The sequence below is a fragment of the Nestor notabilis genome, unplaced genomic scaffold, assembly GCF_000696875.1.
Source record: "Nestor notabilis isolate BGI_N333 unplaced genomic scaffold, ASM69687v1 scaffold29128, whole genome shotgun sequence".
In the NCBI taxonomy this organism is placed as follows: domain Eukaryota; kingdom Metazoa; phylum Chordata; class Aves; order Psittaciformes; family Psittacidae; genus Nestor; species Nestor notabilis.
The window spans coordinates 3,830-20,303 of record NW_009941157.1 but is presented as its reverse complement, the minus strand read 5'-3'; the positions used below and the strand labels follow the sequence as shown (position 1 = coordinate 20,303).

The 16,474-nt window shown below is 40.1% G+C and overlaps 1 protein-coding gene across 1 annotated transcript in view; it reads right to left on the bottom strand.

Annotated features, from left to right (window-relative positions):
- Positions 1 to 14,265, bottom strand: part of LRRC1 (leucine rich repeat containing 1) — a gene marked incomplete at its 5' end in the record, with an annotated part of 23,177 nt that extends 8,912 nt beyond the window's left edge. The window contains 6 exons of the mRNA XM_010020730.1: positions 6,074 to 6,157; positions 7,060 to 7,178; positions 9,858 to 10,002; positions 11,729 to 11,803; positions 12,543 to 12,606; positions 14,209 to 14,265. Of these exons, the coding sequence (XP_010019032.1) occupies positions 6,074 to 6,157; positions 7,060 to 7,178; positions 9,858 to 10,002; positions 11,729 to 11,803; positions 12,543 to 12,606; positions 14,209 to 14,265 (544 nt within the window). The remainder of the gene's footprint in view (positions 1 to 6,073; positions 6,158 to 7,059; positions 7,179 to 9,857; positions 10,003 to 11,728; positions 11,804 to 12,542; positions 12,607 to 14,208) is intronic.
- Between the last annotated feature and the right edge of the window lie 2,209 nt (positions 14,266 to 16,474).

Sequence of the window (16,474 nt, the reverse complement as noted above, 5' to 3'; positions counted from 1 at the left end):
AAGAGTCCCTCCCCAGCATCCTTATAGGCCCCCTTCAGATACTGGAAGGCTGCTATGAGGTCTCCACGCAGCCTTCTCTTCTCCAGGCTGAACAGCCCCTACTTTCTCAGCCTGTCTTCATACGGGAGGTGCTCCAGTCCCCTTATCATCTTCGTGGCCCTCCTCTGGACTTGCTCCAACAGCTCCATGTCCTTTTTATGTTGAGGACACCAGAACTGGACACAATACTCCAAGTGAGGTCTCACAAGAGCAGAGTAGAGGGGCAGGATCACCTCCTTTGACCTGCTGGTCATGCTTCTTTTGATACAGCCCAGGATACAGTTGGGTTTCTGGGCTGCAAGCGCACACTGCCTGCTCATGTTGAGTTTCTCGCCAATCACCATCCCCAAGTCCTTCTCTGCAGGGCTGCTCTGAATCTGTTCTCCGCCCAGCCTGTAGCTGTGCCTGGGATTGTGCCGACCCAGGTGTAGGACCTTGCACTTGTTAGATATCTTTAAGAGTCATCCAGAACTGCAATTTTTATCACATCACTCCTCTGCTGATGTGCCTGATGACTCCTCTACTGCAGACAGACTGTTGTTTTGACACCTGCATCAATTGTCTATTTTTGATCTCCCAACTTTTACTCCTCTTCTCTGTTACAATAACCTCTTGGTTGCTGTTTGATTTTTCCTGCTAATGACACCTTTACAGCTTTCTGGAGGAAAACCCAAAAAAAGTGTGAAGATTCATCCCTCTCTTCCTGTTTAGATCCTTCCCAAACCCTCCCATTTGCTCTCTATCAAGCCCAGCTGTCAGCTACAGTCATTTGTCACCACAGACGAAATTTTACTGATTACGCATCCTCACACTGTTATTGCTCTAAAGCCGATGTTAGTTGAATAACATCTTTTGATTTCAGCATCCGTTAACTGCTTGAGAGCTATGAATCAATTCTACTGCCCTTTACCAGTTGGCATCTTTCAGAATGCAAAAAAATAATAACAGAAAAGACATTATGACAACTACTGTAATGATTATTCTTTAGCATGTGACTAGTTGAAGTCCAGTGATAGCTCTTTTATTCAGCTCTCAATATGGCTGCCAGCATCACAAACTCTCACTAGGCTTATTCAACTCTGACAAATATACTGGGAATTTAAACACAGTTCCTATTGTGTTGTAAAACCTTTTCCAGGGTGTCAGAACCAAAATTTTGTTTGGATTCAAAGTAAGTAAAGTCAGAATTTTCCTTGGTCCCACTAATAATTTAATTACAAGAACAGAATACATTTAGAGGTGGAAGAAAATGCCCAGTTCGCTATTAGTAACTATTATTCATTTATTATTAACTTTAAATTGGCTAGGAAAATCATTGGCAAACTGACTTCAACTCCCCCTGTGACACTAGTGAACAGCACAGGAGGAGCAGAGCAAGAAAGTTTCTCTGCCCTCTGGCTCAAGACAAGTTTTCCTGCATTCTTCCTTAGTGCCTTTTTTCCCTTTAAGACACACAAACACGTACTTTTACACAAATGAGGGAAGGAACAAGACATTGGAAGTTAAAACCAGAAACAACAAAGTAGCCCAAACTTGTTAAAAAAAAAAAAAAAAAAAAATAGATTGTAAAAAGCAACAGTTATTGCCAAAAAAAATCCCTGCTGTTTTACCTACTGTAGCATAATTCTCACAATATACCTCAGAGCCAGGAAGGACTCATTACCAGACCTCTGCAGGTTGTAGAGACTCATTAACAAAAGCACATGAACTGGAAAACATTCCAAGGAGGTTATTTATGCAAGAGCCAAAATCAACACACCAGTTTCACCAGCGTCCCAGTGCCAGGGTGGGATTTCAATACCAAAGAGTCACCAGGCAGGTCTTTCAAGTTTAAAGGGAAAAACATTTGTAACTATGAACAGGTTTAGACATTCTCCGTTCTTGCTCAAGTCTGTTTCACCACTCAGTTCAGCTAGAGAGGGATTGAGCTGTGAGATTCTGAAGATGAAATCTGTAAGTGACTCAGGTCTTGGTCATCCATTCTGCTGTTCCATGTTTTACCTTATATATCAACACCAGATGCAGAAGAACCTTTGAATCAAGAAATTTTGAAGGCGTATTTGCACACAAAAACTCCTCAATAATCCCAAATCAAGAAATTACAGACAAGAAGGTAGATACTGTTTTTTGCAAGTATGCACTGAAATGCCCCAGCAATGAAATGGTTTGACAAGTTGACCCAAAATCCAATCCTAGTAAACTGCTAACAAAAGAACAAAACAAAGAAAAAAACCCTAACCCACAACAACACAACAACAAAAATCCAACAAAAAGAAAAACCCAAGCCACCAAAAACACCCCACACCACCACAAAAAAGCTAGAACTCAAAGATTATCCATCAGGTTATATTAGAGCAGCCACATAATTTCTGTCATCCTAGGGTCTCTTCACTACAGGAATAATTCTGGAGGGAAGGAGAGACACCAGCTGGTAGATATGACCGGATACAGCTACTCTTCTCCCCAGTAAGAGTTCCATTATTTCTATACACATTACCAGATTTTGTATCTTTGTCCCTCTCTAACAGAAACCAGCAAAGGCCTGTCCCACATCCATCTCATGTAAGGATGAAGACCACAAATGCACAGCTACTCTAGCACTCTGTAAGGCAGAGAAAGAACGAGAGAAAGAAGGAAGAAAAAGAGGAAAAAGAGGAGAAGATACCAAGCAAGAATATCTGCAGTGTACACTCCTGCACTTGCCTCTGCTTCTGTGAAGGGGGAACTAGTATACAACTACTAATTGATGTGTGAAGGTTTGAGACCCCAATCTTTGCCATACTATCTCAGGAGACATCTTAAGCAACACGCAGCTGGCAGGGGTGTTGAAAATTACTGCTGTCAGAAGTGTGTGTCTGGCTTTAAATACTAATTAGTCAGTTTGAGATGAAAATAAATGGAAAAGATGGTATGCTTTCTCATTGTCAAGCAGAACCCTCCAGATAGAAAAAGGGTGACACATTTTTCAGTTTTCTTTCAGTGCTCTACCAATGAATTTTGTAGTATTTTTTTCTCTAAGTCAGTCATGATGAGAAGGAAAACGACATTTGGCCTAGACATGAAATTGTTCCTCCCAGCCATCCGATAAAGGGAAACTCGTAATTGGGATCTTTGCCATTATCAGCACCCCCGAAGCTGCTCCTGTGGATGCTTTGCATAACAGCAAACAGTACTCGTTATACCTGTGCACTCTTTATGCAGAACATTTGTCTTTTAGAACTATGAAATGTGACTCTTCACTGAATTCCTCTGAATTTCAACCAGAAAACTTGTACTAGAGAAATGTTTACGTTCACTTTAAAGCAAAAAGCTAATGGTTAAGAAAAACACTACACAAAGAAAATGCAGCTCCAGGAACAGATGAAAGATGAGCAGAGAGCGATAGTTCTCTTTCTGTTTTTGAAACTAGCATTTCAGCATTGGTAGAAGGCAATCTAAAGACTTGGAGGGAAAAGTGATTTATTGCACAGCCTAAGCATAAGGAATTGAAACTGAAACTTGAAAAATTGAAACTGAAAAGTCTTGTTAGCTAGATGGTAGCTTCTGCAATATGTGCATGTTAACAGTATTTTTGAGACAAACCATGCACCAGTTGTTTATGTTTTCTATTTGTTACCATTACCATCTTGGAATTCAAATCCACCATTCTGCAGGGTGGATATGACCCTCCAGTTAGAGGGGAACTGACTTACTTTAAAAATAAAACCCAAAATAATTTAAAAAATCCACAAAGCAAAACATAATTTAATGAATCATTCTGGAAATCTTACATTAAACGTCATATCAAATGTTCGCTCTAATGAGGAAGATACACAGGTGAGAAGACCTTTACAGGAAAAAAAAAAAAAGTCTATTCCAAAGCAGTGGATGCCAAGGAGCTCTGCTTCCCTGTTTCTCTGCCAAACTCCCTGGGGCACTGCCCTCTCCCCACTTTATTTCCTGGACTTCCTACAACTCTCCAGCTCACCTCATTCCAGATCCCACCTTCCATTTCCTCAGCACCCTCCTTCTCCAAACACAGACTCATCCCTGACTTTAACCCACCCCTTGTGCAGGTGTTCCCTCCTTCCTCTCTCCCTCTCGCATGTGCGCTAGTGTTCTCCACACCCGTTCTTGTTCTTCACTTCCTCCCTGGATACCCCCAACACCTTTACTGACTGGGGAATGCTTTCCACCTCTGAAACCCATTTCCAGTTCCAAGTTTCCAGTTTCTTGTTAGCATGAATACCTTTATTGTTCTGCACCAAGCCCTTGGCTCTGTTATTCCCCCAAAACATACACACTCCATATTCACCCTGCTTTATCTGCTTTTGAAGCCAAGCCTCCTCTCACCTGCTCCTGACCCTACTCCTCCCAAGTCACACTGCTTGCCTTCATGCACTGCCTCCAATACCATAAACATCATTAACTAAGAAAAAGTGCTTATACACTACATAAGCTATTAATGGCAAATCTGGAAATAAAGTGTAACAGTAAAACCTTACACGCTATAACAAGCTCAGAGCGATTCTGCTTAAATGTGGACTAGACACAAAATTGTATGAGTCTCAAGTACAGATAGGACACCTATGTAATGTACTAAACTAAGCTCTTTGTAAAGACATGAAAAGTTTTCTGCTGAATGAGCACAAGATCAAAATTGTCATCACATCCCAACCCAGAAACACGGTTTCCCCAAGGTCCTGTCTCTTGCTAGCATTTATGCAACCCATCTGGGTACACGCTCTGCAATTTTCTGCTCAGAACCAACAACAACTCTGCAGAGGAGATACTGTCCTTTTAAAGGAGCTGCAGTACTTACATCTTCTCTTCACTCCTCCACCCTTGTCAAACGTGTATTTACAAGCTTATCTGTAAAGGAGCAATAAGGGGTATCATGGAGCTCTGATTAGGTGACAAACGTGATGCAGCTTGGAGCTGGGTCATTGGAATTGTTGCTGCCAGTGCCACAGCAGCATCTTCTGTCCCTGCTTGGTCTGCTCTCTTCAGACTAGCACCTCTCCCTCATCTCCCACTTTCCAGACACTTTGCTTCCCCCTCACACCTCCTTCTTGAGCGGTCCAAGCTCGGTAAGTAAGTGGGCCTGAGCAGAAGTGTGTAATCCCTAGTCAGAGCTGATACTCCTTTCAATTCCCATCCATCGGCTGCCATCTGAGTACACACCCTTACTGGTCCTGAAGTGACTGAAAGATGCGGACCTCAGATACACATGATAGAAACAGATAGGAAAATTAAAGGGCAGAACTACTTGGACAAAAATTACAGAGAAACGGTAATGCAAACAGAACCAACTTGCAGTCCCGTGCTCCAATCACAGGATGCTGTTTCTTTCCCCTATGATCTTTAAGGTCCCTTCCAACCCAAACCATTCTGTGATTTACTGCTGAAGTAAACTTGTAAGGCCTCCATTATATTTAGTTTCACAACAGAAATTATAGCTTTGTTTCATTCTATATACTGTTGTGACAGACAAGAAGTCCTAGTCATCACAGCTGTAAGATTTGAGGTATCAGTGGTCAGGTTAGGTCCTCATATTCAAACGCAAAAGTAGTCTCAACATCTCCAAAACCAAAGAGACTGTCAAAACAATCTCTGAATAATTTTTCAGAATATGGAATCTTCCCTTTGCTATTACTCACAAGAGTGAGGCAAGGAAGACTCCAGCAATATTTTCATACTACATGCAGAAGAGGCACATTGGTGTTTAAATGCATTCACCCTACCACAACTTCCAGAGTCTTCAAATAGTGCTGGACCTGACACCCACACTGGGAATTACTAGTTACAAACTAATTAGATCCAAGCCTTCTTGTTCAATTGCAAGGACGTTTTGCACCTCCAAGCAACCAAATCATCACAGCTGCTGTTGAGATTTATGCTGTTCAGATCTAATGGACAAGTTTCTGGTTATGATTGCTTTGGAAGGAATACCCAGTAGATAAAAGCTGCCTGCTACTTCTTATAGGAATATGAAATCAAGAGTTTTCTGTTAGTATAATCACATCTGTGAGTATTAACTGAACAAAAATCTTACCTCTTTGGGTAAAGATGTTAATTTGTTTCTATCGGCATTCAAATTGTTCAGCTTCTTTAGTTTTCCAATGCTCTTCGGTAATGACTGTGCAAACAAAACCAAAATAATACGCAAACAGAACTTATAAATTCAGAGTCAGAAGAAAACTTTTCTCATTTTAAAAATAAATTAATAGACCCATCCGTTTTGAAAACTGGAGTGTAGTTAATCTCTGTTACTACCAGGCCTTCCAAAGGATATCCAAGGCTTTATCTTGCAGAAGAAATGTCCAGAAAGGTCAGTTTCTAATACGAATTCACTGATGAGTTAGTTACCTCTGCACTAAGATAACTTAGGTGCTATGAACTGACTTCTGGAGAGGTATCTTTCCAACAGGCTTAAGCTGCTAACTCTCAACCAAGCACCAACCTAACCTAAGAAATGCTCAAACCTAGACTTTAAAACAACTCTACTCTCCAAGTGTCAATGCCATGGGAAAGCAGTTTCAACATAATGGAGAGAAACACCTAACAGAAGGAAATCTGAGATTTTTAGTTGACCACATATCGTATTTAATACCTGGTTGGAGATCAGCAGAGCAAGGAGCAGTACAGCAGCAGCTCTGCAGGGCCTGGGGCTTCTATTCAGTTTCAGCAAGTCTGATCCAGATAACGCACAGCAAAAATTGGTAGTAACACCACATAGCACAAACTCAGCATCAAAAACACAACAAAGTGATACCAGCATTCCACATGCTTCAATTCCCTTACTGGATATGAAAGATTCAAGAGTGAATATGTAATTGCTTAAGCCTTTGGAAGGACAGATTGTTACTACATACAATTTGATCTTCAGCATTCATTTAACAGGTAAGAAATAAGATGCATTTAAAGGAAACTCACTACATAGCAGTAGCAAGGGTAACTAATCTTACAAGCTAAGTGATTCAGCACTTAGCAGTAGGTCTTATTACTGTCAGCCATTTGAGCAGCCATGATCATGCTTACCTGCAGCTGGTTTTCTGTTAGAACCAGTTCAGTAAGGCTTTCGCAGTCTCCAATTGAGTCTGTTAGCTGAGTAAGTTTGTTCTGATCAACCTTCAGAATGGAGAGCCTCCTCAATTTTCCTGGAGAGAAAGCATACATTTTTTTAGTTTGGTATCCTCTGATGCCTGCTTTAATTACAGAGAATTTTACTGCTGCAAAGCTTTTAGAAATCATCTAACACAATGATTTATTTTTCTTTTCAGGTATAAAAAGAATTCAAGCACTGCTTCACTTGGTGCTCCAACTATTTCTGCAAGTTTATAACATCACTGAATCAATATATAACATCAATATTCATAGCTAATATTTAAGCATATTGAATTGTATTAAAGTTGCAATCTGAATGATAGCCCATGCAAATTTCAAGGAGGTGTCTACCCAAAGGCCTATAAAGAGAAAATTACAATTTTTTCCTCAATTATACAATGTTTATTAATAAAGAAGTGTTCAGAGACCACCTACATCTACTAATCCAAAGTAGCCAAGTGGAACCGAAGTGGCGGCCCACATCCAAAGAGGATCAAGATCTCCTTGTCCTAATATAGAATGCAGTTAGTCGGATATGAAACCCAAGTTTATTTGCTGGACTAGAAATCAAACTTCTTTGAAGGTCTTCTCCCCAGGAAGGACAAAATACTATTTCAGAGCAGAAAGTTCGCCTTGTTCTGCTCCTTTGTATCAGAATGGTCTCTGGTACAAAGCAGAGCTGCCCCAGGAAGAGCTCAAGACAGAGAATTCAAGGGACATCACCAGCTGCTGACACCTCCCTGTCCATCCCTACATGGTCCAAAATAGCCTAATAGGCTGGCACATCAAATTCACTGATGCTAAATCATGAAGAGACAGCTGATACTCAGAGAGACAGCAAAGTAAACAGAAACCTGAAGAAGCACATAGTTCTGCACCTGGGCAGAATAGATGTGCACTGGGTACAGGCTGGGAAGTGACAGGCAGCAGAAGAGCCCTGCTGGAAAGGGCCTGGGGACTATGGTGAGCACTAAGCTGAACATGAATTAGCAATGAGTTCCCACCAGAAATGAAGTAAACACTGGCTGGACCACATTAGGAGAATTATGGACAGCAGATCAATAGAAATTACTATATCCCATCTACCCAGCACCCATTAGGCCACACCTGTAAAATTATGCTCAGTTTTGTGTCCTGTCTCCCCTCCCCTGACTCCCCAGTTCAAGTAGGATGATGATAGGGGTTCAGTACAAAGCTATCAAGATGACCAGGGCACATGTGAGCTGAGGCTGAGAGCTGGCTTTGTTGACTCCAACAAAGAGGCAGTCAAGAAGATGTCTTGGAACAGCCCACAACTACTTGAAGGGCAGTTACAGAGATGACAGAAGCAAAATCCTCTCTGCAGTGGCAGGTGAGACAGCAGTGGCCACAAACCAAAGCCTGGTAGGTCCCAGCTGTACACGTGGAGAATCTTCCTCACAGGGAGGTGGTGCAGCACTGATGCAGGCTGCCCAAGGGTGCTGGAGCCACCTCTGTTAGGGGCTTCAGAGACTTGATGAGACACAACCAAGGCTGACCCAACCTGCTGATGTTGGTGACAGCCCTGCTCTGAGGGCTCCAAAGAGCCACCAGTCCAACCAGCGATTCGATGATCAGCTGAGCTCCTCCCAGTAGCTTCCAGATACCAGTGAGGTTCACTTCAACCACGCCACCAGGCTTTGTAAGAAAATTACATCCAGAGAATGTCACAGAATGCATGTGCAAACCAGGCTTGGCCTGAAATGACCTGTTCCCTTGCAATTGTCTTCCAGCTGGCGTTAGAGACAAGCTCCCCTCTAGCAGGCTGTATGGGCTGCAGCCTTTCAGAAGGTACATAGAACTCAATTTCTGATGTACAACTGTACCACCTCAAATCATCAGAGAGGGCTGCTACAACTCTCTACCAAACATACTAGCAAACTGTAGGACTCACAGTAGTCACCCCACTCCCCCAAGTTTAACTTCTAGAAAAACATTTCTCTTTTCTTAGGCTTATATAGTATATGGAGGGAAGGCGAATGTTTGCCCATTTTCCACATTCCCAGTTAAACCACATTCACAAGTCCTCCTTGAAGAACGCACACTCCTGCGGCATGAAACTCTCCAGAAAAACAGTTGATGAGTAGCAAAGAAACAATCCCTTGCTGACTACTTGTCACAACTACTGCAGGGTTAAAATATTTACCTTAAAAAAGGCTCTGGTAATGCTCCAGAAAACACTCTTCAGTTATTAAACCTATTTTAAGGGGTCAGATGGAGAAAGATTGTAGTTTGAATCCTCCCTCAAGGGTGAGGAGTAATGGGCTGAAGCTGAACAGGCTTCCACTGGGTTCAGTATAGGGGTAATCACGTTATGCAATTGAAGATAATTACACATCCCCATTAAAAAGGACGTATTTTTTACCAGTGATACTGTCAGTCTTATCAAGACCTACAGTATGTTACAAGCTAGAATTTTACAACGTTATGATGGTGACATGGGCACAGAAGGAACAGAGAGGACATAATAACTTTCATTTTGTTCATGTAGTAGGTATCAAGTAAAGACCAAAACAGGATTACAAGGTAGTCATTATGCAGACAATTAAGATGTGAAATTAATAGAGCTACACATTTCATACCAAGCAAAACAAAAAAAAGCTGAGGCAAGCTCATCTTTTGCACAAAATGACTTCAAAAGACTTGAAAACAAATTACTTGCAATTTACAGTGGATTAAATGGTTCTGTGTGATAGCATTCACCTTGTACTTACCAATGCCATCAGGTAAGACCTGAAGTAAATTTTGAGAAACAAGCAGGTCTGTTAAAGAAGTCAGACCACTAATTTCTTCAGGAAGGCATTCCAATTTATTTTCAGAAACATCCAGACAAAGCAGGTTTTTCAGGTTTCCTACTTCCTGCGATACAAGGCAAAAAATTTAAGTCATGCCCAAACATGTAACAAAGCAATTTGAAAAATGTGCCATCGCAATGAAATTCCGGAAAGAAAAACAATTCTCTGAATGACCTCTAAATTGGCCATTCTTTGTATGACCTAAAAATGCAGAATCAAGTAAATAACTACATTTTACATATGGTAAAACAAGTGATTCATTCAGTTTCTTATTCTAACTATTAAGACTGGCTTCAATAGCCAGACACGGTATGCTAAGCACACCCAGGCAAGCACCAGTCTAAACTGGAGTTTTCCTGAAATAAAGACTGCAAAATTGTTTTTTCAGAACTAGAGATTATCAACCTCCATGTAATTAAAAGTCTGCCCCTCCCAATTAACCCTAGGCAAATTAGGATTAGTCTCTCCTGGCTGATACAGCAACATGCCATGACATCTAGGGATTTCATATCTTCACATCTCCCATCTGCAGCAAGTGTAGAAATAGGAGCTGGGAGAGTTGCTCTAGCAAGCATATTGAACTGCCAAATTACACTGCCATCATCTACAATTATTAATGATTACTTAATTATTTTTATTTTACAATGGTATCCAACAATTAGCTTAAAATTCTGACAGAGAAATGCCTTTGTCCCTATTAGCCATCAGAGCACACTCCCATTCCCCATGTACACAGATACCCCTATACACACTCCAGAATAGTTCTCATTTTAGTCATACAAATCATCTTCCAGAGAACAGAATGTCTGGAGCAGAAGCATACTTCACTTTTACATATATAAAGTTTTCATACAGTGACAGCCTTGATCTTAACTGACAAATCAGTCCTTTTATTTTGGAAATGTTTGCTTCTCAGGAGAATCTTCCATTAAACACACACACACACACCCTCTTTATCCTACAAGTTCATCTTTTGGACATTAGACGAAATACACAATAATGACCACCTTCAAGAAAAACAGATGCTGATGTCACACTTGACGTTTTATGAGTGATTATCAGTGTTTAACTACATCTACTTAGAAAATTATTAGGCCAAACCAACAACAACAAAGCCAACAAAGCCCACTAAACTGTAACTCATTTTCAGGTACCACTGTTGACAATGAGATCAATACAGCAAATAACAGTAAACTGAGCAAGGAATGGAGAAAAACATTATCACAGTTCTTAAGAAAGGGAATTTAAAGCGCTGTAAGCTTTAAATGCTAAGGCCTCTCATCCCATGACTGATGTCAGATGGGGGATTTGTCTGCATAGATCAAAATTTCTATTTATGGCAACAGTTTTGTTATTGTACTTCTCCAAAACACTGTATTTGAATGGATGAAGATGACTGCAAAAAAAAGCCCAAACAAAAACAACTCCAATGATTCGTTCTCAAAACTGTCAAAACTACAACTCAGATAGATAAAAAAAGGTGAGGGTTAGCTCAGTCAGTGAGTGGCTCCCTGATCATTGGGAGTGTTAATGGAGGATGTGTCATCCTTTAAATTGAACAATTCCTCTGTCAAAATGTTTAAAAGGAAATGTCTGACAATATGCAATATCATGTGCAATCACTTGCAGAGGAACTTTTTAAAGAGAAAACTCTTACACATCCAAAACTAAACCCAGGTAAAATGAACTGAGAAAACTATTTGATTTTAAATCGCCTCCCTGTGGGACTTAAAGACAAGGTTTTGTTTTAAAAGCATTTTCAAAACAGCATCAGTACAGCTCATCTTTACCTGAGGTATTTCAGCTAATTGGTTTCCATCCAACCAGAGGTCTTTAAGATTGAAAAGTGCACCAATTGTTTCTGGCTATAACATAAAAAGTAATAACGTTAAGTAGCATAGGAGCTTCCAGGAAAAACTAAATGACCACCTTGCAATTACAGTCTGAGTAAACCAATCCTTACTCCATGCACTACTTAGAGGTTCCATGGTTAAATGCAGTAAGGGTGACTGTAAGCATTTGGGAACTCCATCATACAAACTAATTGTTATAGCTTAACAAGCTATCACACTTTTCCTGACAAGCACTAACAAATTACATGCAAACTCTTAATCTACTGCAAATCCAGCATTTAATTGAGTCATCTTAAAGGAGATGACGGGTATCTTTTGATAGATCTATCTGCCACAATGTGAAACACTGTGATTCTCAACAGTTTGCCTCAGCCTCTTCTCAGAGATTCCTACTCCCACCCTGAAAATAAGTGAGCTTTCATCTGTGCTCAGTCTGTCCAGCTCCCTGCAGAAGCCCATGAGTTTATTGTAACTGCAAGTGCAGACAAGACTCCTTTCTGTAGGAAAAGTCTATGCAGTGCTCTCATTTTCTAAAGATAAGCTGCAGCCGTGTTGGGTAAAGTAGTATTGTACTGAACAAGACTAAGCAGATATACGAAGCACCAACTCACTGCCCAAATTCATCTGTATATATAAAGCCTCTCCCTCCATACATTTTTTGTTCTTCAATTTTGAACATCTTTTGGCCTATTTAATCTAAATGATGCATAAAACAAGATCAACATGCGCTTTCAGTGGCATGTTCTCTTACCAAGTGATAAAGTTCATTGTTTCCTAAATCAAGTTCTTCTAGTCGCTGCAGCTGGGCAAGTGATCTGTACGAGGAGATAAGTCAAAACAAAACCACATCAGACTAAACCAACAGAAACCCCATATATTTGAATGAGCTCATTTTACTGAGACTCGTATTTCAAATGACAATGTATTATAGACAGACAGTTATTTTACTGCGCATAGACTATTTTCAGTGATATCTTACCGAAAAAATAATTTGGCTTGTCAGTGTAACTATACATCCTTTAAATGCAAAACTTCATGTAGGCAATCAAATCATCATTCTTTATTTTAACCACAAGCCCCTCAGGGTGGACAAAGCTACAAAGTTTAGTGTAATTGGTTAGATTTATTTTTAAGGAAAATTTACAGTTGTGCAACTGGATAAAAATTCCCTATAGCGATCATATGTAACAGTGTGATTCAAGAATCAATAAATCCATCATTTATTTCTTCAACGTGATCTATCCATTTCTGAAGTATTTCATCTTGGATTTGAGGATGCAAACAGAGGAAAGTCCATAAGGATGTAAAACAAGTTCTTTGAACATGAGCATACACAAGGGGCCATCCTTCTACTTTAAAAGCAGTCTGCTGTAGAGCTCTTGCTTACCTTCCCCAAAGCCACAGTAGCATGAAAGCCAGCAAGACTAGTCAGCTACATTACTGACAGCCAGAATTTTCCAGGAGCAATAAAATTGTCAAGATTTATGATAGCTTCATTCTAGTGCATCGCAAAACCTAGCTAGCAATTCATATCTTCTGACCACTGACATTTAAAGTGCAGTGTTAAAAAAAATAACAGCTGCAACCGAGGTAGTGGGTAGACTGACAGGAAAAAAGGACCCCAAAGAAACAGGGGAAGAGATTCTGATTAAAATAGGTTAAATCTATTACAGTATTTACTAGATTAAGTAAACAAGCACAACAGGAGTCATCAAATCTATTGCAAGAAGCAGTCAGGTCATGAAGGAAGGGAAATACTTCAACAGGTAAAAGAGTCTTCTTCCAGGCAGCCAAAAAGGATCCCCAAAACTTCAGATACCTGATTAACCTTACAGAAGGCCACCCATTCCTCTGCCGTAGTACAGACTTCACAGAAATATCTAGGTATCTTTTTTCCCCAAAAAATTACGGTGGGAGGAGTCAGGCTTCAGACATCAGTAGGCCTAGTTTGTCACCAAGGCTTTGATCTCTTAGTTTTAGAAGCTTTCAGTTACTTAGCCCTGAACACAAATGCTTATTTAAATGCTGTGAGGGTCTAGAGTGCAAATCTTTCAGATCCTATTACCCTACTTTCACAGTTACAAAATTTCAGCATGAAAACAACCCAAACCACCATTCCCACTGCTGATGTGCTCGTTCAAGGTGTGCAGGAAGAAACGTTTGGTGCTGCTGTGTTATACAGAGTATTTTTATAGAGCAAAACCAACTGACACAGACTGCAGGCTCCTGCTACTAAGCAAGTACAACTCAGTGTAATGGATGTAACTAGTGCCGCTAAAACAAAGCTGTATTTCATACATGTTGTTAATTTGCAATGATTTTTTTTTTCTAGCTGCCATTCACTTTCGTATGTTACCAGATTTTAGGACTAAGAACATCTTATGTTACTACAATTAAACACATGAAATGTCACTTACTCAGGTAAGTATGTCAGCAAATTTTCTCTAAGTTCCAGTGAGGCCAGGTTATAAAGACTAAAAAAGAAAAAAAGAACAAACCACATTTTAATGCAATCTTACTTTTTATATTCCACACTTTGAGAAGAAAAATGTGTGTTTACACAGTTTAAAACAAAATTGCTGTGAACTGGTTTTCTTGGTTTAATTCAAGATCATCACGTGAAAGGCGGCATACAAAGACTGGAAGATTTTGTCTGTTTCTTTGTGATACTTCAACACACACTAAAGCTAGAAAGTAAACAGTAAAAACACGAGTTTCTATTTGTTAAAATGTCCACAGCTGCAAGTTACTGAACAAAGCATATTCAATATGAATTGCATTTCCTTACACACTTTCAGAATCTGGCATGGGCTACCAAAGTTACAGAGCCCCAGGTAAACCCATCACTGTCCTAATGACAGTGTGCTCATTACTGTAAGTGACATTATGCTTCTAAGCGGCTCACTTACTCCATATCCCAGGCTTTTACTCACATCACCATAGCAACATTCAGATTTTTCAGGGGCTTATTTATGGCTAAATGGAACACAAGGAGTCAGACATTATCCCAACACCATAATCTGCTCTAATCCTCCAGCGACCCAGGGAAAAATAAAAATCTGATATGGTGACTGCAAATACATAGTTTCCTACAACAGAACATTGCAGGGAAGGAGGAACAGTGTGCTAGGCCTTAAATAAAACCTAGATTAAAAAAGAAATTCCACTAAATTTGAAACACATGTTAAGGCTAAACCCAAAATGTTTTTGCTTGTACACCCTAGGAAAACAAAACAAAACAAAAAACCACCACATACTCTGACCACATAAAATTGAACTATTTGTTTTCACTTCAGTCAATACAAACATACTGAATTACAGGATCATTAGTTAGCCCCAGCAAAAAAGCAGCTCATAACCTGAATAAAACTGAAGAATTAGTTTTTAAAGGGGGAAGATGATTTTTCACAGATTGACTTTGGATAGTGCCTGAAAAATACATCCTTATTTCAAGCACTTATTTCATACTGCATTCAGAAAACAGTGAACAAAATCTCACAGAAGCTTTGATTACAGCCTCAGCAGTTCTCTCCTGCTTTTAAAATAAGCACATTTTACCCAGTGGGTTCTGTATTCCTTCAGAAGAAATACAGTTAAACTGTATATTGTATAAGTGAAGATATTTTACTAGAAGCCTATTACAAATTCAATTAAAAGATAAGTGAGAATAATTCTGCTTCTGCTGCTCAAAATCATATGACATAAGGAAGCCAACAACACAAGGGAAAACTCTCACATAAAAATTTTAACACTATAAAACACAAGCCAAGGTGAGACATGCTATCTAGCATCCTCACAGAAACCAAACCAGGGGAGCAGGAAAGGGTGATGGAAAACAATTTCTCTCCAAAAGGAACATGGGTCTGCTCTTACATTGCCACTCACAGTCACACAGACTGCCATTACATTTTTGTTTACAGGTATTCTAGAAACCTATTCCAATCTTCCTTTGAATTTTGCACTCTCTTCAAGCTTTTATTTGGTGAGCCCTATGATTCACTTTTATCAAGAGAATACAAAAGGATGCACACACCACCAAGCTGGCTTGTAATCTTGTGTTTATAGATCACCCCGCATCTACTTATCTCCCTCCCAATCATGTTGAAGTGCCGATGAGTAAAATGGTGCAATCTCCTAATTTCTCTTCTTACATCAGACACCACTTTGGCTGTGGTTAAACAGAAATCTTTGTCAGCAAAACCACACTCAACAGCAAGAACTTGGGAACCACCATCTTAACCAGCTTCATCATATCATTGAACTGGGGCAAGCCAGTGAATCAGCTTCATGAAACTGATCCTACTTAAAAATAACCCAGCAAGAAGAGTCACACAGATCCCTAATCCAACATAGAATAAATCCTCTTAAACACCTGGGCCAGTACAACAGAAGGTGCAAGGCAGGCATCCATACTGCCCAAGCCAGCAGTGTGATGAGGACTCACTGGTAGCTGTGTCCTCATGGATACCCACCAACAGCTCTCCTTGCATCCAACCGTGTACCATTTTGGTGGCCAATCACAGTGCCAGGCTAGGTTCTCTTCTTATAGCAGTCAGCTGCCTACAGGATTATGTTTTCATGTCTAATGACACAGCTTGCTGGAAGAAAAACGTTTAGTCTACGCTATTCTCACCCACAGCATGCTCACAACTATAACCCTGCCCTGAACAAGACAAAGACACT